At 40.6% G+C, this 26330-nt stretch overlaps 1 protein-coding gene across 2 annotated transcripts in view; it reads left to right on the top strand.

Annotated features, from left to right (window-relative positions):
- The first annotated feature begins 367 nt into the window (after positions 1 to 367).
- mew (multiple edematous wings) overlaps positions 368 to 26330 on the top strand; it is a 59436-nt gene continuing 33473 nt past the window's right edge. For both annotated transcript variants that reach the window (XM_018016017.2, XM_018016016.2), the window contains exon 1: positions 368 to 963. In XM_018016017.2, coding sequence (XP_017871506.1) covers positions 773 to 963 — 191 coding nt within the window. In that variant the 5' untranslated portion in view covers positions 368 to 772. The remainder of the gene's footprint in view (positions 964 to 26330) is intronic.

Here is a 26330-nt window from a genome sequence, read left to right as displayed (position 1 = left end):
TTTTAATGAAAAATTACAAATAAAAGTTGATCCTTTTCTTGAATTCGCCATAAAAGAAATCCTCATGTGTGTTTTCCTTTCTCTTCTTGGGAGTTCTTTTAACCCTCAATTTTTTTAAATGCGTAACTCTTTTTCGCGGTCCCTGGTATTTACTATCGAAATTTGTTTATATATAATTATTAATAATTTAATTTTGATTGTTTTGGACCACTTGACGGATCTTTGTTGAAGTGCCCGCCAAGCTTCAGTCGGGATAACAGAGCACAATCTGAAAATGTGACGTCACAACAGAGCTGTTAGTTAACATGACAAAAAATGGAACTGCTCTTTGCGCAACCTACTGTGTCTTTTAACAGTGGCCGAACGCTTCTTTGGACTCGTTATTGCCACTACAGACGTCGAACGTTGTGAACGCGCCGTAACGGAACGGGAACGCTGTCCATTTGTCGTGCTTATCGTCACATTTTTTTTTGTTATTGTTTTTCATGTTAAGTGATCTGATAATAAGTATTATAATCTATGCCAGTTTGTTATGCAAAAATTAAAAAGTTTTCCGCTGAAAAGTTTCTTGTGTCTGCTATTTGCCGGACGAAAAAAAGACCGCCAATTTATGCGGTAATTCAAAACAAAACAAGAAGTTGGCAGCAACTACAACAAGTGCATAAGACAAGACAACAATATTTTGAAGCCAGCCAAGCAACAGCGACAACAGCGCTGACTACCTGTTGTTGTTGCCTTCGCTGTTGTCGACCTGAGTGGATCAGCAACAAAGATGAAGCCGGCTGTGAGCGTTAGGCACATTGGTCGTTATCTTTTATTGTTAACATTTTGTGTCCTCACCTGGACATTCAATTTGGAGCAGCGGCAGCCGCTAATCAAATATGGCCATCCACATTCATATTTTGGCTACTCACTGGCCACGCACACAATCGGCGAAATCAAATCGTCCAACACGACAAAATGGTAAGCCAAAATCCAACATTTTCTGCACATTATCTTTGCTCATCAACAGAAGCAACGCCGATCTGACTTTGCTAACAGACTTCTGGCTAATAATTACGTTAGTTGTCTGATAGATATGAAAACTTACTTGAATAAATACTCTAGTAGGAGGGACTTTTATAACCCATTCGTGATAAAGGGGGCGTGAAATTGGAATTTATTGATAAATTCAATTTCAAATTTCTCTGTCAGAATAAAAAAAAACAAGTAAGAACGTTGCAGTCGAGCGTTACCGCTGCGGAATACTCATTCACATCCCATTAACAATTTAGTAGTTTAGTTTCGATTTGCCACGCCCCCAATGGGCGGAGATATATCCGCCATAGCTCGTGATCTAGGGTGGTCGACGCGGACCTACATAACAAATTTCAGCTTTCTAGCTCTTCAACTACTATGATTTCTGGCATATCGGAAATGCATTTTCCTAGTAGGCGGATCAGGAATATTTTAACACTTTATAAATCGGAGATATACACAAGTATGTGTTCCAAACTTCAAGTTCCTAGCTTCAATAGCGCCGAAATAGATTGCGTTCATAAGGACAGACGGACGGACGGACAGACGGAGATTGCTCAAAACCAATATACTCATTCACTTTCGTGAATGAGTATAATAAAATAAGAATAAAATTTGGTAAAATTTTGTGTATATTGTAATATATTATATTAAAGTCGATGTTTAAGCCTTTATGATGGATCTCCTGTGCTAAAGCCTTGAAATTTTTGCTTCCAAACTATTACTAGAGTAGAGAGTAAGCTTTTCGTTTTGTTTACCTTAATTAACTGACATTGATTATTAGTAATAACAAAATACGACAAAAACAAAAACGTGTTTGGCTTTTTTTTTTTTTTTGCATTCGCAATTTTTATACCCTGAATGGGAAAACAGGGTATAATGGTTTTGTTGAAATGTATGTAACAAGCAGAAGGAGGCGTGTACCCCACAAAGTATATATATTCTTGATCAGGGCGACAAGCTGAGTCGATTTGGCCCTGTCGGTCTGTCTATCCGTCCGTCCGTCCGTATGTATGAACGCGTCGATCTCAGAAGATATAAGAGCTAGTGACTTGCACATAAAAATATCAGTTGCTCCAAGGGTTCAGGGGATTTCGTAGTCGAGCAGTCTCGACTAGAGCTTTCTTACTTGTTTTCATCTTATTTTGTTGTTGTTGTTAATGTACGAAACTTGTTTCAATATTTAGTTAATAGTCGCAGTTGCTGTTCGATTACCATATAATACAATAAAAATGAATATTGATTATTTATAAAGATGATGCTATGATGATATACAAACACACACACACACATACATTGACACATCTCTCACATGTAGGTTTTGATCTAGCATGTGTTTTCCATTAGCATTTCGATGCCCATTTAGTTGAGATCGTTTAGCAAATTGAATACATCTGCAAACAAAATTGAAGAGCATACTACTACTATCAGAGAAAGTTATCAAAAATGAATATCATCGATTAATCAAGGTTCGATTTTCAAGTATTCTTATTTTTCGGTTCAAAGGCAAATTTTGCTTGTTCTTTATATTTTGACGCACATATTCATGTAGAGATATAAGTATGCCAAGGACACAGCGTTAAATTGATGCGAAATCTAAAATTTCTTTGATTTTGAAGCTGGAGAGAAAGGTAGAGAGTGTGAGGGAGAAGCAGAAGTAAAGCTAGAGAGCCAGATGAAGGGAATGACCTCGTGGTTATAAGTAATATAACATTATGTATTATATTTATCTATAATATTAAATTTATTATAACCTTTTATTTGATATGTACGACATATGTTTAAAATTTCTAGTACTCTATAAATACATTATTAAATACTTTCATAAATCGGATATCCGAATCGTGAATGATTCACAGCAAATGCAAACGTAGCTGGCCACACAAAATTCTCTCTCATTTTTTTCCCGGAAAATATAGTTGATTATCTCTATTTGAGCGCCCCTTTTTACAAATCAAATATTCGGTTATATAATCATTTGAGTGCGTGTGTGCGCGTGCGTGTGTGTATTTAGGGTCTTTTAAGATAAGATACTGTATGCATTTACAATATTTACTTAGCCAAATATTTTCAACAATATGTTTCCTTGTGTAGCGTTAATTTAATACTGTACATTTTATTTTTTATTATACTATATTATAAAACAATTTTATTTGATTATACTTATACCTGGTAATTAAAAGCTGTCAGTTGTGTGTACGATAGTTTGAATTTAGCGGAGAAAGAGGAAGCGGAAGAAATATGAGAACGGGGATGAGGACGAAGGGAGGAAAGAGTACATGAAGAACAGAATAGAGGAGCAGCTAGGGAATATAGGCTATATTATCTTTATCGATAAGTATCGTTGAATTTTCCGTACATAAATATCTATTTTAAATCATAACAAATTGGAAAAAAAAACTCAGGGTATCTGCTCGTCACTCACATAAGGAAAGGTCTCTGTATCGATTTCCGCTGTTTTTTGCATGCATTTGCCTAAATACTTGATAACACGAATATACATACATATGTATAAAGATTTATGTATTTACATAAGTTGTAAAAATATATAGATTATAAATATATATATATTGCATACATATATATGTATATATATATATAGAGAGAGAGAGAGAGAGACAGCGATAATGACCTACGTATTACATATATTATTATATTTCCGCTGTTTTTTGCATTCATGCATGCAAAATATATAAATGATAAAAATATATATATATTATATATATATATATATATTGCATACATATATATATATAGAGAGACAGCGATATTGACCTACATATTACCCATTGAAAATGGGAAACGAGGTTATAATGGTTTTGTTAAATGTATGTAACATGCAGAAGAAGGCGTGGTAGATCCCATAAAGTATTTATATTCTTAATGAGGGCGACGAGCTGAGTCGACTTAGCTCTGTCCGTCCGTCCGTTTGTCCGTATGCTTGAACGCGTCGATCTCAGAAGATATAAGAGCTAGAGAAGAAATTCTTTTTCCTAGATCCGTGTCTAGCACGCGCATATCGAGACTTTAAATATCGATAACTTGCCCCGTTATTTTGATACCGATAAAAAATATTATCGAAAATCAGTAATAAATGTATATCTTTAGTCGGGCAGTCTCGACTAGAGCTTTCTTACTTGTTTTAGTATAATTTTCATAGTAGATTTGCATTAAACGGATATTTAATAATTTGCGTGACTTGACTATGCCGTATATAGACATCTGTTATAGGCTTCGCTCATTATGGATTATCAAGTGTTTAATCATCATGTTAAAACTAATGTTAATCATGATTGTAAGGTGCCCAACAGCAATTGCCGATATAAATGGCAAACGCAACAACAACAACAACAACAACTAACCGAATAACTGTGAAAACAGTTTGTTGCTACAGCATTGGCTCTCTGTCGTTGTGCCCCGCGTCTCTATGTCTTCCTCTAGCCAACCCTCGTTCGAAATCCTCACGCCAAAGTCGGCAGACAAGTCGGAGCCAACCGCAATGCCAATAAAATGACAAAACATCAGAGACATCAGAAACATGTAGCCATCCACTTGCCATAGAACGAATTTTCGATACGCTAACAAAATACTGAATTAATTCTAAATTTCCGCCCTGTTCCGCTATATGTTGACTTCATAGGCCTGACACTGACAGGGACTAGCTGCGCTTCTCAAGCATGTGTTTTCCTCTCTCTCTCTCTCAATGTCCTGATTTCCTTCTATGTCAGATTTGTAAACGTTAGCACTGGCTGTTCTGCCTGTCCTCTGCTTTTTGTCCTTCCCTTCTTCTCTTTATGTCATATGCTTAAACGTTCCACTGGCTGCTCTGATTGCACTCTATTAGATTTCTTCCGCAACTAGTTCATATATAGATATATTTCTATATCTCGCTTTTATATTAAGACTTAAGCTTGATCACATCTCCCATAGTTGGGCAGGATTTATCAGCCCACTAATATGCTCTATTGTATGTGAGTGTAATTGAAAATGGAAAATCAATGCAAAAGTATGATAGGGGCTTGGCTGCGGTGCTGGCTGAAGACAATCCAAGACGAAGACGGCCAAGCTGGCCAAGACGTCTTATGGCTTATGGAGCCATAAAAAAATGTATTACAAGAGCAATGAATCCACGTATTTCAGTTGTTGATGTTGCTGTTGTTGTTGTTGTTGTTGTTGCTGTTGTTATTGTCGCCATTCAGTCTGGGGAAGTAACTTGCCCACTTTTGGGTGGCAGTGGGTCAAAGCAATTAGGTTGCTTCTTCATAGCAGACCAAAGCTGCAAGTTAGACCAGACACTGAAGCCCATACGCAATTCCTTTTCCGTTGAGAACTGTCACAGCTATGACTTGGCTTAAGGTAAGGCTGAAGCATTAAAGAGTTGACTTGTTCTAATATTTGCATTTTTCCAATATGATGCAAGAGTGTAAAAGATATTTACGTTCGACTCTAGAAAGCACAGAGAATATCTAACTTGATATTTGAAATGGGCACAGTAAAAAGAAAAATTATCTAGATAGGCCCTCTCAAGCATATCGATTTAGTCTTAGCTAAACTTGCTACATAGGATCTTGAGTCTGAGAAGCATATTTGAATGGAGCTTAGAGAAAATGTTTGTGAAAACTTTTTGCAATTTTCGTCGATTGGAATTTCGCAAGTGAAAAGAAAAGACGAAAAATTGAAACCTTTCGCCTGACACACTTTGGAATTGGCAAAAGCATTTAGCACTCGTTGTTGTTGCTGGGATTTTAAGGTGTCTATAGAAGCAAATATCTGGGCAATTTATTTGTAGTGGCTCAACACATGCTCCATCTGGCTGCCAGTCGTGCATTTATGATTAGGCAGTTGGGTCCGCTCGCTGTCTGATTGCATTTGTCATGCGGCTCACATACGGCAGCGACAACAATAACTAAAATGCCATAAAGCCGCGATGTGACAGCTTTTGGCCATGATCAAGGCTAAGCTCATAAAAAGAGCAAGAGAAAAACAGGCTGCAACGGGCTAATTGAGGCAAGCCGAAGAGGAAATGCTCTAATTAACAACGGCCACTGCAAGTCATCCACACGAAATCGGCTTATAGGATATGCGGAAGAGCAAAATGTAAAAATAGCCAATATATATATGCTATATACACTGCGCCTCATCAGGTTAGCGCCCCTCCTTACACTCATTTTCTTTAACAAATGTTCAGATTCATTCAAGAATATTATTTAAATTTTAAGTATATTGGCCTGAAAAAATAATTGGGTATCTTAAATTTTCTTTTATTTAAGCAACAATTCTTGAGCCCGGAAAACTCTCTGCTGCTTTGGCAAATATCTGCTGTATGTGTCCTGTGCTTATCACATTCTTAGCTTAGCCTCTTTTTGGCAGTGTATCTCCAGAATATATGGATTTACGTATGAAAGGCAAAATCCCCAAAAGTCCAATAAAACGAAACCTCACAAATTGCTGGCGGGTTTCAAAAGGCGACCGCCGGCAATCAAAAAGCCATTCACACGTTTATTCAAAAGTCAAAGTTCCGACGAAATTCAGAGCTCGAGTGTAACTCCAAAATCTGCCTGCCGGTCGCCCGTTGCCCGTTGCCCGTTGCCCGTTGCCCGTACCAAGTCTCAGTTCCAATTCCAGTTCCAGTTCCTTTTTCATGTGCACTGAGTGCATTTGGGCTCTTTGATATGCTGACAAACGGATGTCAGGTACGTCATGTTTTTGTCCGTCTCGATTGTCAGTCCGTTTGTCCGTCAGCCAGTCAGTCAGTCAATCAGTCAGTCCGTTGTCCACTTGAACGTGCGCTTCACGCGATCTGTGCGGTCGAGCATAAAATGGACCCAGGCAACATTAGTTTCTTACAATTGCAATGGTCACGCGTGCGCAACGTGTAAACGAGCTCAAGCTTTTTATTCCATGGTGCGGCTTTCGAGAGCTTTTTTATGCAGGCTAACCATTGTGAATCACGTTGCTCAACAGGTATGCAACAGTCAAATGCTGACAATTTTGTGAGTCGCCTCTAATAGGGACTCTCTCTATTAGCAGATATTGCTGCAGATAAAGGTCGAGGTCTTTTGGAAATGAACTTTTAGATAGTCTATAATCACACTTTCACTGTTCATCAGCAAACATTTGATGAAGACTTTAAATATCACAAGCTTTTTGTAAGCTTTTGTCAGAGCCAATACAAAAATCCTAAAAATATTCCTTACCTTTGGTGTGAACGAAAAGAGTAAAGTGAGCTCAGCATAGCCTCATGATTCACGGGTCTACAAAGGGGCGAAAAGTGCGAAAGTGAGAATTACGAGAAATACGTGATTCTTATTTATATTTGCTTTAAAGTTGTAAAAAGCAAAAAGCTCTATATGGCATTTATTGCACTTTAAGTAAGCGTGTTTCATGTCGAACTGTTCGATTGCTTTTCTTGCGCGAGGGGGCGAGGTCAAGCCCTCTGAAGAGGCTCTAAACTAACTTAGTCTACTTTATTTTTGTTTTGTCGTGTCGCCAATTTGCTTTGTTAATGAGCTGTGTGTATCGCTCGCATTGCAAATAAACAAATGCAAATTGTATTCCCGACAATTCTTGTTCGATACCTGGAGAAAAGGTTGAATGCACCTTTGACTTGTATAGTAATCAAGGAGACACTTGCTTAGCTCTTCTAGGCATATAATAGTATTAGGCCTGATCGATAAATATCGATATCCAGAGAACAAGTACTCAATCCTGAAAATGCTCAAGATGAATCGTTCTGCAAGAGCTTTAAGCTAACTTCTCAATAATCACTTAAGCCATGTCCGGTTCTAGGGTATCCGGCACTCAATCAGGCGTGCTTCGATTCGTACATTGTTATTCAATTGTTTAAGATTGTTGAGTAATAGAAATACAAACACAAATACGTACGGGATTCCACGTGTCGCTGTCGACGCTCCATATGGAATCTTATGGCTCGTAATTTTCAACTATTATTTTGTTTTTCTTCTGTGCTTTGTTTTTCTTACTCTCGCTATATTTATTATTATTTTTGTTGTATTTGTTGTTGGTGTTGTTATTGTTGTGCACGCCTTTAGCGCAAAAATTTGTAAACAAATCAACGTAAATATGTTCAAAATGTGATTCACATTACGCACGAAAAGCATTTGACGAATGTTTTAGCCAGGGCAGGTAACTACGCTGCCAGACAGAGAATCTTATCTAGTTCGTAGTTCCCCATAATTAGCATACATAACTCTTGGGGCTTGCTTAAGATATGCTGTTAGGACAGTTTTTTTGAAAAAGACTCGTAAAAAATGTATCCACAAATGCGTGGTTCAGTGTGTGTATGTGTGTGTGTCATACGGGCTAAGCTTTGATACCCTGTAAAGCATAAAGAAGTCAGGAGAGTATTTAAAATGAACTAAGAAATACTTAGGTATATTCGTGTAAAGTTGATTGAAGATTGAAAGAAAAGAATTTTTGTGATTTAAGTATAATGAATATTTATTGACAATATTTATTCATAGTGATTATGTAGACAGGGTATTCGCTAGTCGTGCACACTCGCCTTGTTATTGGTCGCCTTTGGCTAAATGTGTGCCCTGTCGGACATATGTTGTCTTTTTTCTGTTGGGTTCTATGTTCGGAAAGTGCGCCAAAATTTTTCGGCGAAAATGAGGTCAACAGACGCCAGAGAGTCGGAGCGAGGGCTGAATGCTGAGCAGAGGGGTGGAGGGGGGGGGGGAATGGGGCATTGAGCCGGGGGGAGGGCAAGTAAGGTTGGGCGCAACGAGTGGGGCACTTAATGGTTATTGTTGTTGTTGTAACTGGGGCCTGGCTAGCCTCCGATAGAATATGCCCATACTGTATGGGCCATACGCATTCGTATTCGTATTCGTGTTCGTATTCATATTAGTGCTTCGTACCACATGCAAAATAGTTTTTTCGGTTTCTTCTTCTTGTTTCTAGTTTTTTTTTCTCTTTTTAATTTACTTGTTATTCTTGTTTTGGCTTTTGGCGGGTCGAAAGACATAAACAAATGAGATATACGACACACGCATTAAAGCGGAAAAGAAAGAAATAACGTATATATGGTGTACCATAGGGGGCATAGGCTATAGGGAAGTTGTCAGAGATGTCAGAAAAGAAAGATGATGATATCATTTGCTTTAGATAATAAATGTTGAAATGAAAGATCTGTATGGACTTGTACTGCAATTTTAGATATAGATTATTTTAACATAATATATTGTAGATACACTGTTATACATATATTTACATATACATATATAATATTTTGGTACACATATGCATAGTATATATATACTTATATAACATATATATATAAATATATAATATACATTTTTCTATTCTATTTTTCTATTCTATTTCCTTGTCTTCTCTACGAGTTCCAGTCAAAGACTCCAATTGTTGTCTGCTTTAGGCAAGTTGCACTGTGGCACATGCCGCCCCATAAACATGCGTGAAAATTCAATTGATTTTTGTTGCGTGAGGGGGCGGGGCAGGCGGTCGTTCGGGTGCGACTGGAAAAAAAGAGGCGGTCGTATTTATAGCGCTAGAAAAATTGCTCATGTTTTTTTTTTTTTTTCAATTTTTGACTCGCAAGTTGAGCGGGGCGAACTATAATGCTGTTCTCACTGTGCATATGTGGTTGTGCGAGTGTGTGTGGTGTGGGAAAACGTTTTGTGAAGTCAGCTAATACAGGCAAGTGTTGCAAAGCGATTACAAACTTGCCTAGCAGCTGTCGAGTGCTGAATGTATCTGAAAGATACAGCAAGAGGGAAAAACATAAAGATTGTGAGATGCTTCATGGCTAAGCGAGCGGCAGGTAAGCCGAAGGTAAGCGGGCGGTGCTTAGTGGTAGGGGGAGTGGCACTTGTATGCACTAATGAGACTCGGCTCCAAGTGCTGCTCTCCAATGCAATGAGGCACAGTGAAAGAGTGAGAGAGGGAGAGAGGGAGGATGGCAAGAGAGGTAAAGCTCATGAGTACTTACAGCTAGAGTGGGTGGACAGCTGAGGGGAGGCGGGAGCCGGGCCAGAGGTGGAGTCTAAAGGGGTTAGCATGTGGGTGTTATGATTTATTGCCAATTGCGATGAGGCCGCTGTCAGCTGAGGTTGAAGTTTGTAGCATCAACAGCATGCAACAACAACAACAGCGGCAACATCAACAACAACAACAGCAGCAACAGCAACGAGTGCCCCATTCATCAGCGTTCGTTGAGCGCGTGTGGGCATTGCCTCTCAGAGATCGTCCCCTCAACCTTCACCCATCACCGATTCTCCTCGTGCCCCTTGCCAAATCAAAGCTCTGTCACGTTGTGGCCCACGCAATCAATTCGCTGCGATTGTCGTCAGGAAGCGTCGGCGCAACAATCTTTCAACTGCTGCCGCTTCTCCTACCCACACAGCCAGAGTTGCAAAAAAAAAGAGGAGTAGTAGAAACGAAGGGGAAAATAGGAAACAGAAAAAAAAATTATATATCGATAAATCAATAAGCGAAAATGCAACCGTGGCTGCTGTTACGGCTAATCTCAGGGCCTGACAAATTGTCCGCAGGCTAAGCAAAATGAACAGAGCTATGCGGAGCTGCTCGACTAGCAAATACTCAGTCAATCGGCCAATAAATAAATTTATTACCCGGCCAGTCAGTCAATCAATCAATGGGGCTATCAGCCAATCAATCACGTATCCAGTCAAACAAAAATGTAGTCAGTCAGTCAATCAATGAAAGCACTCCAGCTTATCTATCTAGATATGTCCTCCTCCTCTCTATCAATATTTCAATTTCTCTATCTCCATTCATTACTTTTTTAGTCAATCCAGTAGTCTACCTATCGGCTACTCAACCATTCAATCAAATAACTCATCTCGGTTAGGCGTGCAGGGTATTTGCAGGGTATTCACAGGCTGTGTGCCTGAGACACACCCAAAAATCAAAAGTTGCATGCGAAAGCGAAGGCAACAGGCAAAAGGCAAATGGAAAATGGGAACCAGTTCACACAAACTCATCTCATCTCACGCAGCATCCAACATTTTGCGCCCATGGGCTTTAGCCCTCGCATTGTTCAGATTTATGAAGCAAATCGCTCATACAGGCCCAGCCAGAACCAGCCCCCCCTTCCAGCCGCCTCTACCGCTCGGTCGATTGGGGTTCTTGTAGCTGCGCCTCGAGGCGTTCGAATTTGTGCGAATGAAACTCGTTACCAAAACCAAAATCCACGACACTCGACAGATCTCTCTGTCCATGTGCGTGTGTGTGTGTGTGTGTGCGCCACAGATCGATGCTGTTGCCAATATGAAAGCCAGGTTCTCAGCTGTACCCTGGCACCACTCTGCCCTACTCTAGCCAACATTAGCCTACCTCTGTGCCGCCTTTTGGCTGCTGTCGTAAGCTGAAACTTGGGATTTGTTGCTGTGGTTGTCTCCAGCTTCTATCTTTCAGCTTTCAGCTTACAGCCTTGGTCATAGGCTCTTGTATTAGTTGACTTCTTGTTGTTGCTGTTGTTGGCTGTTGTTGGTAGTTGGTTGTTTGCTTGAATCCGGATCGTGTTGGCTTGGCCTGGCCTGGCCTGGCCTGGTCGGGACGGGCCGGGCCGGCCGGGCATGCTGGCCGTGCTGTCTGCCTCTTTTCTAATGAAAATTGACGCCGTGTTGGTAATTTAAGTTGTTTTCAGTTTTTTCGGTTTGGCTTTTCTGTTATTCTACCTCTTCTTTAGCATCGGCTTCGGCTTTGGCTTCGGCTGCGGCTCCCCCTTTAGCTCCTCCAGCTCCTTGCTCTAGCCGCAATCGAACTATTTTGCCTTTGCGAACACATTGCGTGAGATCTCTGGGAATCGTCTGACGTCTCTTCTTATGTTATTGCTATTCCAATTGCTATTGCGACCGCATTTCTGCACAGCAAGAGAGATGAAAAGAGACGAGAAGAGTATCGAAATGCGTAGACTCTCTCTCTCTCTAACAACTTTAATAGATTTATTTTCAATAGATACTGTTGATTTGAATGATCATGTATTTATTTGCGCCTCTCTCTGCGCTTCTCAGTTAGTATCAAAGGAAGACTTTGATTTCAGTTTGACAAAATTAACATATGCCAACATTTAAACTTGAAACAACTAATTCCAGGAAAGAACACACTGCTTCGAGCCATCAACTGAGTCAGAGTCGAGATTCTCTTGGCTTCCACAATTGTAGCTTGTTGAGAATTAAGTCAAGTGTATAATTTGTAACTCATTTAGATCTGATTTGATTTTAGTACTTCCATCTTATGCAGCTCAAAATCATAATCTTATTCATCATTTGAGCACGCTTTAAGTTTCTTCCTCCTGAAACCACTTGATACTTGGCAATTGATGCATAAAAATATAGCGAAACACTCAAAAAATGTAAGTATATTGTTCTTAAGTTCAAAAACCAAGAGTTGTTCGCAGCACAAGTAATAACTCTCTGGGTTATTTCCATTGTTGGATTGTTTGAAAATCTGTTGCATTACATCTGCAGCAATGCCACTTCAAGTTTCTTTCTGCTTGTTTAAGTTATTTGCTGTTTAGAGATCTTTGGAGTTAGTTCAATTGGCAATTGCTTCCTGGGCTCGTCCGTTCCTTCTACAGTTTGACCAGCACTCTTCAATCCAGATGCCCCGTTGGCTCTTCCGCTTCTCGATTTTACGTCATTTTCTACTCTCCTGCTTCAGCTTCTTTGCTTTGTTCTGGGCCATAAATTTGCCAGCTTTTGAAAGGCGCTCTAACAACAAAATTTGGTGTGTTTGGCGCTTTTCGAGGTGTTTTTACTTCGTTTTTCTGTTGTTGTTGTTTGTTTCTTCCAAATGCACAAAATTGCTGAGTAATTTTCTCTGTGGTTTTTCCTGTTGTTCTGCTTCAGCCTCCTCATTTTCACGAGCTGAAAATAATCTGCTGGAGAGCAGCGACAAGCGCAACAGCTTCACATGCAACTGTGAGATTTTTCGTGGCTCGTTTATTTATTATGATTATTTATTTTGTTTTACTTGAGTTCCAGTCGGTTATGTTGCCGCTGCCGCTGCTGTTGCTGTTGCTGTTGCTGTTGCTGTTGCTGCCACAGATGTTGGCAGCTAGATCTTGGTTTCTCACATCTCTCTCTCTCTCTCTCTCTCTCTCTGTGTGTGTGTCCACATGGCTTTGCTTCTCGCGGCAGATTGATTAGCTGCCTTCAAAGTTTTGTAGCTGCCTCGACACTCTTTTTGCTGCCTGCTTCGACTGCTTCGTGTGCTTCTTCTTGCCTGTTGTTTGCCACCAAAAGTTCAACAAACGCGTCTGCAGCTGTGCCACGCCCAATTGTGGGCCGCCGTTTGCTTTTGCCGCCTTTTTCATTCATTTCTGTTTGCTTTTTGGCTGAAAACTGAGAAATGTTTTTCGATAAATGCCCGCTCGCTGCTCGCTGCTTGCCGCACATGCCACATGCCACATGCCGCATGCCACGTGTGGCAGTCGGATTTTGGGCGTTATTTGTGCAATTGCTAGAAATCCTGTCGCGCACAGCTGCCACACCTACCACGCCCATGCAGCCACTTGCAAGTGGGTGTTGCATGCCCCAAACTCAATTGCACTCGCAATCGCCATCGCCATCGCGCCATTTGCCCCATGTTGCATAGGTATATGACGAATTTTTGAACGGCGACGCTACGGGCCGTAGCCAAGCGGCTGCGTGTGGGCGCCACAAATTGACAATAAACAAGTACGAAAGCTCTAGTCGAGACTGCTCGACTACGAGATCCCCTGAACCCTTGGAGCAATAGATATTTCAATAATTTTTCGCGTCTTTCAGCTTACACAAGAAACACGCACACACACACACAGGCACGTACGCACACACAGGCATACATACACACACACGCATACAGACACACATACACACACACACACACGCATACACACACAAACGCATACACACACACACATACACACACACATACACAAACACATACACACACATACACAAACATTTACATACATATACACACACAAGCATAAACACGCATGGGCGGCAGTGAGCGCTTACTATGAGAACTTAATTGTTTAATAACTTTTTTTGTGGACGTACGATCTTCATGAAACTTTTAGATTATGATTATAACATGGATATGCATGTAATTGCCAAAGCACAAGTCTCTAGTATTTGAAATACGCTTTTTACAAAAGTGAGGGTGAGGGGGTGAATTTAAGGGTGGGGGGTAAATTTTAACAAAAACCGAAATTGTATAAATTGCATATAAGTATACATTAAAAATTTGGAGACTCTAGCAATAAAGGTGTAGAAGATATAATTTTATAACTGGTTTTCGATAAGGTTTTTTATCGATAAAAAAAGATCGGGATGAGTTATCGAATTTTAATGATAAACTTGATATGCGCGCTGTAATTACGGACATTTTAAAAAAAATTTGAAGTCTCTAGCTCTTATATCTTCTGAAATCGACGCGTTCATACATACGGACAGACGGACAGACGGACAGACGGACAGACGGACAGACGGACAGACGGACAGACGGACAGACAGACGGACAGGGCCAAATCAACTCAGCTCGTCACCCTGATCAAGAATATATATACTTTGTGGGGTCTGCCACGCCTCCTTCTCCCTGTTACATACATTTCAACAAAACCATTATACCCTGATTTCCCATTGAAAATGGGTTCAGGGTATAAAAAAAAAACTGAAAAAAAACTTCGAACCAACTAGCTGGAGTAGCACAACGTGCGCGACTAGCTGAATACCCTGTAGATCATGAGCTTCAACAAAATGTAAGGTATAATAAGAATATATAAGATTTTGGCCTTAGCTATACAATGTATTTGTATTTTTTGTTCAGGAATACAAATATATAATTCTGATATCTCTAGCATTTTGGTAATATTCGAGCTTTGCCTAATAAAGCAAGTATAAAAAAGTCAACATTAAATGAATATGAAAGGTTATCGATAAGTGATCGATATGAAGTCGACTGATGTCGATTATGTGTGCTACATTTGAGTAAATTTAAACTAAATAGAAAGCAAATCAGATAGCGGATCGATGTTCTCTCACATACATATATGTAAGTAAATATCTCTAGAAACGAACTACCCACAAGCTGTAGTATGTAGGGTATGGCAACGAGGCTCACTGTCGCAACATGGCCAAAGGCGCTGGCGACACAGCTCTTGATAAGAATTGAGCTCCAAACACACACACACACACAGGCAGCAAACCAACAGGCGACATTGATGTTGACAAACTTGCGGCGCGACGCTGCAACTGCCAACAACAACAACAACAACAACTAGTTTTATGTAGTAGAGCTCCAGTTTATGACTTGTATTAGTTGTAGACCTGCAGCACTCTCCATACAATATCATTTCCAGACTTCGTTATCTTTCCGTTGCCCTAACTCTCTCGGGGCATATCAGCTAGGCCATATGATTGGTATGCCCACTGCATCATTGGAGCTGTCCAAATGTTCTGTGTGAGCTCGGCTCTTAGCTATGCGATCTGGTTGTAACCTAGTTCGAATACTTCTTGAAGTTTTTAAGAAATTTTTCACATCAGTTTACGATGGCTTTTAGCATGTCCTGGGTATGTCCAGGAAGAGCTATGTTTGATAATTAACTATAATCATATTGTTACGTCTAGGATACACTTTTGAGCTGTGCATCATATGCAGCTCATCTTGCCACTTGGAACTAGATCTGGTAGGGTATGGCTCGCTCTACTACTTACACCGAATACTAGCTCTTTTCTTCAACTCTTTGCTGTCGGCTCTGGATGGAGTGCGATAGCAGGCGGAGGTGCTAGCTATTTGTTGTTGCTGTGTTTTTTTTTTCTTCCTTTTTCTCTCGTGTTGTTTTTCCATTTTCCAGGTAAGCCACGCCAGCAACAACTGATGGAAATGCAGTTTATCTGGCGACAAGACAGTGTTTGTCTTTCTTGTTGTTTTTGTTGCTGTTGTTTGTCTGGCATACAAAACAACAACAGCAACAACAACAACAGCGATATCTCCCATAGGCTCAGTTGATAAGTTCTCTTTTGCTTTTGCATTTGTGGGGCGTTACGAGCCTTTAATTGGGGGCGTCACCAAACTGTGGGCGTCAAGCATAGGAAAAAAAAGACCATGCTGTGAACTGGTTCATTTGACACGCAACGCTGAGTTTTCCTCGATTTCATTAGCCCTTTAGCTATGAATGAGCTTAAACTTCAAATAGATTTTACAATTTTATGAACTGGTTCACGAGTGGATTGTTCATGTTTATGACCTGTGTGAATTTATTCAGCTGCTCGCTAATTAACTGTCTTGTTTGCTTTTCTATTTAAGCCATTAACAAGCTCTCTTTTATGTCAACTAGCTAATTTGTCAAATTAACTGGCCAACTTGTCAAACGATCTAGTTACTTTTTGTTTTGTTCAATATTGGGATTCCTTGTTATATGAATTAATTAGCTAGTGAACTGGTTCAACTGCCTACTGCTTGAGCTAGTTCCAAAATGTAGAGTAAGTAGCTCATCTTTCTCTCTCTCTTTCTGTCACACTTTCTTTTCCTTTCTCTCTTAATTATTCTTTGTGTCGCCTTCGTAAATGTTTTACTGGCTATCAACTAACAGAATACCCTAAAGTCTCTCAGCTATGCCATAATGAACCAGCTGAAAAGCTAAGAGCCGGCATTAATAACGGTTATTAAATTTCGGCTCGCTCTTTGAGCTTACATCTAGGCAGTTCATAGACCATTCAATTAGCATAATTGCGGCGTGGAGCTGGAGGAGCTACTGTGCGCCGGCCCACTGCTCTTCGAGTGGGTGTCGTCACACAGTCGTGGGACTCGTGTGTGTGTGTGTGTGAGTGACGCCTAGACTTAAAATTTATGAACCAGCGAGAATGTTGACATCAAAGTCGTTGACTGACTATATTTTTCCCTCTTCATACACTGTCCACCGTATTGGGAGCGGGCATATCTGTTGAGGCAATTTATACTTTTGGGAAGTGTATGTATGTGTGCGAATTCATACTCATACTGGTCATACTCTTATGGACCACTAGAGCACAGGTAAACTGGGAAAGTGGCGCATGCTCTAAGAATTTCACAGGTAGAATGAACTAGATGAGATGTTGAGTAGATTTAAATTTGTGAAAGTACTCTAAATAAGAAAGGACATCTTAGAACTAAAATAAGCTAGAGTAGAGTGGAGTAGACAAACGTAGAGTACATTTAGATTATAGAAGAAGACGATCGACGACAGATGACAGACTTAAAGGTAGTCTCAGGAATAATTTGTACACAAATAAGCTATAAAAATTTCAGTCTAGGGTAGTTACTTGAACGCACTAAAGTCTTAGCAAAGACGACAGTAGACAGTAGCAATCGAGAAAACAACTGGACTAGAGTAGCCTATAGACTACTTGTAGATTAGACTAGAATCTGTAGTAGACTAGATTAGATATGAAGTAGGCCAATTACCACTAAAATAAAACAGATTTATGTATGCTAGATTGCACCCATGATATATGAAGATCTTTTCTGTAGATCAACTCGAAAATAATACAGTATTTCCTCTACAGTCTACAATACGTAAAACAGAGTATGCTGCAGTTGGTTATTCAAACGGGTTTTCATCACATTTCATTTCATTTTGTTAATCATGCAACTGGAAAAGCTCGTAGGTTTTCCTCTCGCTCTCCCTCTAACTATACTTTTATGATTTCGGTGTAATTAAAAAGCAAATCACGTTTTCATTTTATGATTTTTTTTTTTTTTCATTTTCTTTTTCATTATTATTTTTTATTTTTATTTTTTTTGTGGATTTTTCTTGTGCGTAGGCCGGGCAGCTTTTGTTTCGTTTCGGTTTGTTTCATAGCGTTTGAATTTTGTGTCGATTGGTAGTGAAAGTGAGGCTCACCCGGATATCACGGCAGAGTCGAGTGGCTCTCTTTCTTTTCTCTTTCTTTCTCTCTCTTTGAACAAAATCTGTTCACACATTTTTCATTGCTATATCCGCCCTCTCGCTGGCATAGTTTAATTAATTCTTGCATTGATCAAATTATCTGGATTTGCATGCACGGACGCATCGAATCGTAACGCATTGACTAGAAATTATGTCACATAGTCGAAAAATGCGATCGAATCGATCGATCGATGCCACGCCCCGTTGTATCACTTAGACCAGGTCGCTTTGTTGGCTGCTCAGCTGTGCCCAATTAATTGGCAACGGTTCGTTGAGCTCTCCATTCTGGAAAATGCGACAATGGCCGAATTTTTGAGCTCTACGGAAAATAATTGTCGATCATCGAAATGGTAAAAACTCATCAAGAACATAAAATGAAATGAAATGAGCTCCCCAATTTGCCAGCCTCGTTTCGGGTTTTCTTCAGCCACAGTTTTGGCAAATTTGCGAGGCAATCTTAACGACTTCCTGAGGGCGTTCCAATTAAGATGCTTTAATGATTAACAAAACGAAACTGGTTCAGCAATGGAAACTTGCTGCTAGCTTCAGCTCAGTGTGAAAGCGTTTCCTTCCAGTTCCACAAAGCACCAGAAACCTCGACTGGTTCAACTGGGCCAGCGGCTCGTGTTGGAAATTGTGTGGCAAGAGTAACAAATTTTAATAGTCATCAGACTAGGGATGAGTGCAATTTTCATTAAAGTAGCGTGTTGTATGTAATGAACTAGTTCTGTGAAGCAACATTATATATATATATTTTTTTTATTTTTATTTTTATTTATATATTTATTTTTATATATAACTGGTTCTCTAACTGATATATTTTTGTAATTATTAGCCTACAAATTACGCTTCATGCTAGCTCTGAACTAGTTCCGAATTCTGTCATAAAGATAGTTTCAACTTTAATATTTAGTTCCCTACATTACTAGATAATAGTAATACGCTAAATAGCTTAATTTGTTAGGTGCGGCTCGAGTGTTTTGCTCGCCTCCAACTCTGACTACTTCAAGTGCGGCAAATGACCGCCCGGACTGCACCTACAGGCATTCAACAAACATGTGTATCCTACATATATCCTTGACGCAGCTCAAGCAATTGCATTGCTGATTCAGCCGGTCGTGTCGGTTCCATTGATTGCCAACAATAATTAGAGCAATTGGCAAAGTACCAGCAGGAGGCGTTAGCCACATATTTACATAGCAGCCCAGTGCTAGACAACGCCCCCGCACACATTGGGGGCCAGAGAGGCAGTCAGGAGGTGGCTCGCCCGCTGGCTGGCAATTAATAGGCCAACAGTTTGAATGCAATTGAAATTGAAATAAATATTACGCATACGCCATGTTTGCATCGCCATTGCTGCTGCTGCTGTTGCTGTTGCTGTTGCCGTTGCTGTTGAATTGGCGCTATTAAAATTGTTTTTACGCCAAATATTGTAATTTGGCCAAAATGTTGTAATGGCAAATGGCCTGGCGCATACTTTGCGCGCATTCTTCAGAACTTGTTTTGGCCGCTAAAGCAGTTCCCCAACTAGAATGCTGAATGCTGCCTGCTGCCTGCTGCGAACCTGCCAGCTGGACAGTCGAGTTTGCTGCCCACGCGCTTGACTTAACTTTAGCTTGGATTGGATTGGATTGGATCGGCTTAAGCTTCTGATACCCTATATCCCAATTGTATATGTAAATGAACATGATGGGCAGCTAGTCATAAATCATAATCACTTGGAAATTAGAAAGCGACAAGGTTCTAATTTTCAGGATCGATAGATATTGAATTATTGGTTAATAGCGTGAAGGCTTTACACTTTGAAGAGGAACAAATTAACTTATCACGAAGTGGATTGATAATAGAGTGGGCAAGTTTGTTTAGTAGCTCAGCATGGCTCAGCATCGATAAATATCGATATGCAGCAGATGTAGCGCAATAATAGTACATCTATTGCTGTGGCTCTTATCTTATATTCAGGTTTTTGGTTTCTCAACATGGGCTTTGCATTATACAGCAGAATCGATAATTATCGATATGCCTTAGCTTGATACAGTCTTTGCGTTCACTGTGAACTTCTCCCATTAAAATGTCGCCTTAGTTGCAGCGCAGTTGCAGCAAATCTCAGGGCTGGTTGCTGCATTGTTGTTGGCCGCTAATGCAGCCCTGGTGCAGACTTTGCTCTAATTGCCACAATTTGCGTTCGGCTTCCGTTTCATTGGCATTTTCAACGCTTCGTACGTAAATGACGTTGATTGCCGGGGCCGCAGGCAAATCCTTGGGCCGCTGCACGTATGCGGCTCCTTGCCACATGCAGCATCATTTGCATGCATCGCTCATTGAATGTCAGCAATTTGTTGTTGTCGTTGGTGCTGCTGCTGTTGAATTGCCTCAAATTGCTGCGGCTCATTCTTTTGTTGCTGCTGCACACAATAAATTCCAATCAAATTGAACTGCAAGTGAAGCTGTGGAGCGGAGACTGAGGCGAAGGCTGCGGCTGCAGCTGAGGTGGAGGCCGAGGTTGAGGCTTTATTCTCTCTCAGATTTGAGTCTTGAGCTCAGCAGCTTGACGGCTGTCCCTGGCCAATGCCACACTCAAGCCAAGTCGTCTGTCATTTAGCTGCACCTGTTGCTGCATTGATTGAAAACTTGTTGTTGATGCTGATGCTGCTGTTGCTGCTGCTGTTGCAACTGGCAGCCGCGCCCCATCAGCTGTCAGCAATTTGTTGTGATCAATTTATTAAAGGAACGCTAAATCCAAGAGCCAGAGCCACAGCCACAGCCACAGCCAGAGCCTAAAGTTGAAGGACGCCCTGCGCCTTGGGGGTCAGACGGAGGCCGGAGCCAGCATCACGATAATCACAGTCATCCGCTGGACCCAGCCTCATCTGCATAAATGCCAGCAATTGCTAACCGGCAACGAGCAACCGCCAACCGGCAACCGGCAACGGGCAACTGTTGCCGTGAGCGAGTTGCAGTCTTGCTTGGCTCCCCTCGCTGTGGGAGGGGGCCTGAGCCACCCAGCAAGTTCATGGAATTCGCAGCTATTGTAGCACCTTGACCAGGAATTTGTCATTGTTGTTGTTGCACTTCATGTTTAGCTGTTGCTGCAATTGCAGTGCAAATTTTAGTATTTGCTGCTTGATAGTTTTTGCTAAGTGATTCAGCGTTTATATACCCTAAGTAAAAATGATACATTGAGTTTTATCATTCAATATGCTAGCCTTAGCGGGAGAAGTCTATGCACACTTATAATGCTAAAGCTGTCTGGCTTTTATTTATTTATTTATTTTTATTTTTTGCATATGTCTTATAGCTTTGTATAATCGATATGATCAATCAATCAATGTCAATTGATTGAGAATGAAACGATTCGAACCTCACTAGCTTAGGGTTTCGGCCTTCAGTCTTATGTCGCCAAAAACCCGTTTCTATAATAATTAATAAAATCTTTCGAGGAACTCAACAAGCGCCGTTCGATGCGCTATGCAAATAAATTCCTCAAGAATTGCTCAGTCAATGAAGCGCATACACTTAAGATTGGCTAAGCAAATGTTTTTGAAAAAAATGCAAAGTTGACTCTCTTTTTTTTCAAGTCACTTGGGTTAAATTCCATTTGGACAGTTTGTCTAGCATGTGAGACGTGGGATAAGGCGTTGCATCCGCACACATGCTGGTCCAGCTTCCATGAAATCTGAGAGAGCTGAGCAGCTGTTTATCTCTTATCTTCTTTGTGTACCCTTTTGGAAATGGGCGCAAACAGAGTTTGACGGTTTGGTGATCTCATACAGAAGCTGCTTCCATTTGCTTGCTATCGATATATATAAATATATCAAATTTGAAGCAACCTTTATAATGATATCTTAAAAATTAAATAAACTCAAGGTCAAACGCTTTAGCCCACAGCTAAGCTCTTCTATGAGAATTACTTCCATTTATTTGTTATCGATATTTATCGGTTTTAAAAACTTTACAATAATATCCTAGAGATTAAACTTATTCAGGATTAAACACGGTGAGGAATGAAATCTCATACTATAGCTATTTGCATTTAATTATTATCGATATATATCGATTTTAATGGAAACTTCACATAACATCTTGAAGATCAAGTGCACACCTCAAGCTCATTCAAGATTTAGTTTAGGGTATAGGGTATAGGGTATGCTATAAGTGCAGCTAGTCCAGTCTATAGCCCTCTGGTTTCTTTTTTTTGCAGCGCTGTCATAATTGAGACTGCAAATTAGCAAAGCGATAGCCCAGCGTGCAGTGGCCCAGGGGGGAATTTCGGTGACCTAAGAAGTTAAGGGAATCGCGAAGTTGTTGAGGGGCTACAGAGGGGCGTGGCTGGGGCGCCGTTGTGGACTGGACAGTGCAATGCGGATGCTTTTACTTCTGCTGCTGCTGCTGCTGTTGTTGTCGTTGCGCGTCATGAATAGATGCATTCATGAGCAAGTTGCTACATGTAACTGCAACAAAGGGCAGCAGCAATTGATGCCACAGCTGGCAGCCGCAGCAGAGATATCGCAGATCTCACAGATCTCTGGCCGAACACAGATCACGATGTGGTTCGCTCACGCTAATGAACGCTGATGATGATGGAGCATGCAGCATGCAACATGAACAACTGGACCGTTTGGCCGTCAGAGATGTGCGCGTGACGTGGCACGAGGCAATGCACGAAAATAGATAATTAAATAGTGAAAATTATATAAATGATCAAGAGTAATGCATAATTACTAATCTCTAATGAGCAATGGCTAATGACAGATGAATAGTTATATTAACCTGTGAAATTAGGATTCGCATGAGAATATTTCCATGAGTTCAAGCTGCGATCTTTTCACTAATGACAGCCATCACTAGCTGAGATGGACTGTTCGCTGGGCTTTTGGGGGGGTCGTAGTGGACTAAAGTGGACAGCTTTTGGTTGATGTTTTTGCGTGCCGCAATTTCAATTTGTTTGGCACTTGACTTGACTGGGCAGCCCCAGCTGAAGCCGCAGCTCTTGTGTCTTGTGTCTTTCACTTTGTTTTGTGGCGATTGTGGAGCGAGTTGCGCAAACATTTTACTTTATAGGCGATGAAGAAGCGTTGGTCGAGCTGAAGATGAAGCCAAAGATGGACCTGGAGATGGTGACGGGGCTGGGGACGGGGTTGGAGTTGTAGATGGAGATGGATGATGCTGACCAGACTGCCACTTGATTGTCGTCTTTGGCCTCGCGCGAATCTGCAGCTGCACTTGAACTGAAATGCGTCAGTTGTTGTTGACAACAGCAAGTGAGAGTGCTTTAGCTTGAGAAGTGTCCGACTGGAAGATACTCCGCAACTGAGATGCAACACATCTATAGAAAAATCGCATTTTCTTATGTTTACAATCGATAACTATCGATGCAGATATTGATGGATAGATAGCATAATAAATAATGTTTTTTTAATAAATATATATCGATATGCTAAGTGAAAAAGCCATTAATAGCCATTTCAGTGGCTTACATGAACAGCAACCAGTTTACCCCAACTGCAGTGCATACAGGGTATAGCAAGCACAGCGTCTAAATGAGAAAGTACAAATAGAAACTGAGCCGCGGCCAGTTGTGCTAACGGTTTGCGTTTTAGCCGCTTGCTGTGCTTCGATGCGCCTTTTAGCCTTGAGCCAGCCGCGAAAATGCGGCCAAATGCGCTCAAAGGGGCGCTGAGTGGGGCCATCGGGGAGTGAGCTATAAAAAAAGAGTTGCTGTGAGGGAAAACTGCAGCAACTGTTCCGGTTGCAGCAGCCAAAGCAGCAGCTGCCACGCCTTGCTGCCAGCGGATATGCGACAGCAACTATAATTTCTCACCTCGTTACCGTTTGGTGTCATAGCTCGGCCTTTTCTCTATCTCGATCTCCCTCTTCCTCTCTCTCTCTCTCTCTCTCGCTTTGTCTTTATCTTGGCCATGTTTGTACGCGGTTTTATGTGCGTTTGCTCTGTCAACTCATAACCGATATCAGACCCTTACCATACGCTGTGCAGCCGGTGCCAGCCCCTGCTCCGCGGCTCGCCTTTTTCCGTTTTGGCTCTTCCTTTATGGCATTTGTCTTCGCGCCTCTCTTGCTGTACATCTTGAGCTCCTTGTTTGTTTCCCACCTTTTGCTTATCGCACACACACACATACACACACGCACACACACCTCGCGATCTGTAGATACAGATACATTCCGCCAACTTCATAAATTCAAACACTTCGTCTCTCTCCCCCTCTCTCTCTCTCTCTGTCTCTCTCTCTATCCATATATGCCACTCTCTGCCTTCACTATCCTACACAATCATTGTCCTAATCCCAATTCCCACTCCATATTCGCCTGCACATTCCCATGTTTCCATCTCCCATCTCCCGTCTCCCATTCTCATTCCCATTTCCATTGCCAGTCACAGTTTATCTTGTTTTTGTTTCTTTTGTATACCCTAGCGAAGGGTATTCAAATTTTGTCACATCATGTTCGCCGGTGCACGCTGACTAATGAGCATCGTATACCCTACATATACTGCTTGCCAAGATAAGGTACACCAACTGCACTGGCAGATCTTTATCATTCTGCAATCTTTGCGATTTATATGATATCGTTAACAACAGTTTTATCTACCATCTTAATAGATTGCGAATATCTTATATATGTATGAAGTTTGTTTAATGAGTCTTTCGTTTTCTTGCGATTCTCTTATGATTCATATTGAAATACCTTTAAAGATCAACATGAGTATCGTCTTATCAGCATTTATTTTGAGATTCTTATTCAAAAATTGTCATATTTGTAAAGCTTTAAACTGTTCAGAGAATCACTCCAGATTTTTCTGAGAAAATTATAATGATTCAACTCAAATTTTGAACAGAACTTAAATCTCTGTCTGAATTCAATATATATTTTTTTAGATCAGTTATTTAGGGTTAGCGTATTTCAAGTTCGACTTGTTGATCTAAGTCATTCGTTTTTTATTATATTCATTCTTGTTTCTTTCCTGCTTTTTTTTCGTCTTTTTTTCTGAGCATCATTTGGGGCGTATTTGTTGTTGTTGTTGCTCTTGTGTGCGACAACTATTTGGGCGTTGCACCTTCGTCTGCTCGGATCCCTCTCCGCCGTGCGCGCCTTAGCAAGACTTCTCATATTTTTTTGTATTTGTCCTCTTCTTCTTCTTCATTTCCATATCAATATTTATCCAAAAAAGCAACAACACCAAGTTGAAGCACACGCTTTAGGGTGCAGGATCGTATTCATTTTTTATTTTTTTTATTTTTTGTCATAATTTGCGGCTTGAAAACGAAAAGAAAAGACGAAAAACGAACAAAAACAAATTGATGAGTTATGCGCACATATTTCATGCTCCAAGGCGCGTCCAAGGTCGCGCTAAGCGTTGCCACATGGCCTGCAGATGCTGCAGTGCTGCCACAGGGCATAACATTTCAATTTCAATTTCAATTGCTTTAATTCGCATCGAATTCGCATTGTAATTAAATGAATATGATTCGCAGTTGTTGTATTACCTTGGGAAATAGAGACAAGTTTTTTTGCGCAGTCTAGAGCTTAAGCTACCTTATCTTATAGGTACGATCTGAAGCAAATAATAAAACTATGTACGAGAGGAAGATATATGTATATATAAACAAAATAAATACCCTGTAAATCATTAGGAAGTCTTTTTTTTTATTAGAGAAGCAAGAGATGCTAAGCAGATGATACTTCTTAGCAGAATTCCTTAAAGTGTTTCATAGATAATCATCTGCAATTTTGAGCACTTTGATTCGGAATGGTTTCCATACATATATCTGTTCAAGAAGCGCCTAGCTGGAACTTAATTTTGAGTGGGATATACGTATATATTCTTCATATCATATACCCTATATACAATTCCGTTTACTCTACAGTAATGGAGTCTTTCCATTAATTTTTTGAACAGATCTATTTACTATGTCTCAGTCACTCAACACCGCCAACAACAAATTTTCCAGAAAGTACTTTCTATTTAGTTTTCAAATATCTCCTACCAAAGCAGAACTCTTATCAATATTGCAATATTATATCACATAGCTGTCTTGTCACGCAGATCGATCACATTTCAATGAAAGCAAAAACAAAACAAACTCCCGCACAGCTGTTAGATATACACATAGAGGGCTTGCCCTTCTTTCACTTCGCCCTCTGGCTAATCGCTGTTCGTCCAGCTGTGCACAAATTGACCAACTGACCAAAATCTGTTATCGACTACAATTCCGTGGTCCATTGTGCGGGCCCAATCGCTGGGAAAATCAACTGACGTTCAGACGGGCCATGACGGAAGCAAGCGCTGTGTTTGGCGTCAAAATCCATTAAGCATAGCCCAATTGCCAATTAGCTGGCCAGAGTATTAAGTTACAACCCTCGCCGCTTCACT

The sequence above is a fragment of the Drosophila arizonae genome, chromosome X (assembly GCF_054131065.1).
Source record: "Drosophila arizonae isolate 15081-1271.41 chromosome X, UAZ_ARI_1.0, whole genome shotgun sequence".
In the NCBI taxonomy this organism is placed as follows: domain Eukaryota; kingdom Metazoa; phylum Arthropoda; class Insecta; order Diptera; family Drosophilidae; genus Drosophila; species Drosophila arizonae.
Note: the sequence above shows the minus strand (reverse complement) of the source record. Positions and strands in the feature narration are given on the sequence as shown.